This window comes from Eupeodes corollae, chromosome 1 (assembly GCF_945859685.1).
Source record: "Eupeodes corollae chromosome 1, idEupCoro1.1, whole genome shotgun sequence".
In the NCBI taxonomy this organism is placed as follows: Eukaryota; Metazoa; Arthropoda; class Insecta; order Diptera; family Syrphidae; genus Eupeodes; species Eupeodes corollae.
In genome coordinates this window covers 15,259,656-15,261,124 of record NC_079147.1, presented here as the reverse complement: position 1 = coordinate 15,261,124, position 1,469 = coordinate 15,259,656, and the positions used below count along the sequence as shown (strand labels likewise).

The 1,469-nt window shown below is 33.2% G+C and overlaps 1 protein-coding gene across 1 annotated transcript; it reads right to left on the bottom strand.

Moving 5' to 3' along the window:
* Positions 1-378: 378 nt before the first annotated feature.
* Positions 379-1,469, bottom strand: LOC129941564 (uncharacterized). The gene has a single exon (XM_056050238.1). The coding sequence runs from the start codon at positions 1,384-1,386 to the stop codon at positions 493-495; it is 894 nt and encodes a 297-aa protein (XP_055906213.1). The 5' UTR covers positions 1,387-1,469; the 3' UTR covers positions 379-492.

Sequence of the window (1,469 nt, the reverse complement as noted above, 5' to 3'; positions counted from 1 at the left end):
ATCATTGTAACTTTCGAAAAGCTACAAAAAAAATTTAGTTTAGTTGCTCCAAAATCAAAAACACCATAACAGCTCGAAACCAAAGTGGTAACTAAAAATGTACCCTTTTAAATTTTTCGATCTAAAACGGCTTCACGAACTCATATCTTTTTCGAGGCATGTGGGACTCCCTGTATACATGTAAAAATACGTGTCAAATTTCATTTCAAATCTAACAACATTTTTTCATTTTTGTACTATGTACATTTTTGTTTAAGGTTTCAAAGAAATGATTTTTAGTTTAAACTTAAAACCTTTATATGTAGTGTGGTCATATGCAAAAAAGCTTATTCTGAACTTATCGTATAACATATTTAAATATTATAATAGAAAGAGATATTTTATTTAAATTACATTTGTTTTATTTCATTTAAAGAAAATTTAAATTACCAAATGAATTTTTTTTCGAATTTTATTAAATTTGTTTAGCTTTCATTGTTGAAGCTAAATGATTCAGTCTTGTTCGACCTCAAGCTTTTCCTGATTTTTTTCACAGCAACATGGAATTTGAGAACAAATACATTCTACCCTACTTTTCTGTTCATTTAAATCATCGAGTTCAGTTTGAGCTTTAATCTTATTTTGCCACTCCAAAGCTTTATGTCCACAAGGATCAGGTTCCTCGCAAGCTGCTTTCCTACCTTCAGCGATAAGCCTCTTTTTGAATTGATAAGCTGCTTCATCTTCTTTTGGTAGGACATTTGCATATAATTTAAAACCTCCAATTGTAATGCACTGCTTGCAAAAGCAACATGTACAACTGTACTTTTTGTCCTTATTCCGACACTCCTCAACCCTCTTTATGAAACTACAATAAGCCGTCTTAATTCTGTTTTCCAGTTTCTTCCTCTCAGACTCTCGAAGACCTTCAGCAGATGCATAGACGTCAGCAGTTTTCTCAGCAGCACGCATCCATTCTTCTTCAGATATGAAATCCGGATTATAATTATCGGCAGTTTGTTTGTAATAAAAGGCCTTGAAAGCTTTCTTAATAATCGAATACGCCAAATGAGCTTCAACTCGATTCAAACGACATTTTCTTCCTAAATCATGAAAAATGTCATCTTTTCTCAGCTTCTTTCGCAGGACATCTCGAACAGGATCTTGGACGACCTTATAGTGAAGAAATCCAAAAATAATTACATCGCCTGCTGCTTTAGCTTTACACTCATGAATACCACAAATCGATAGAACTCGAACTATAGTCGCGGAACAGTCAAGTAAGCGTTCGATGAATTTGGTTGAGTTGCTAAGTTGACGAATGCAGTTACACGGAGGCTTCGGTGGATTGTGAAAACGGGCACAGTTCTCATTGTCGCACAAGCATTGACATTCGAAATTACTCATTTTGAAAAATAGTTTTTCTCTTTATAATTAATTTTGAAAAGACGCTTAAATCAAACTAAAGTGATATAATAAATGTTTTAGAA

Bases quoted from the DNA above. Each gene is read 5' to 3' on its own strand.
- LOC129941564 (XM_056050238.1), bottom strand. From the start codon at position 1,386: ATGAGTAATTTCGAATGTCAATGCTTGTGCGACAATGAGAACTGTGCC.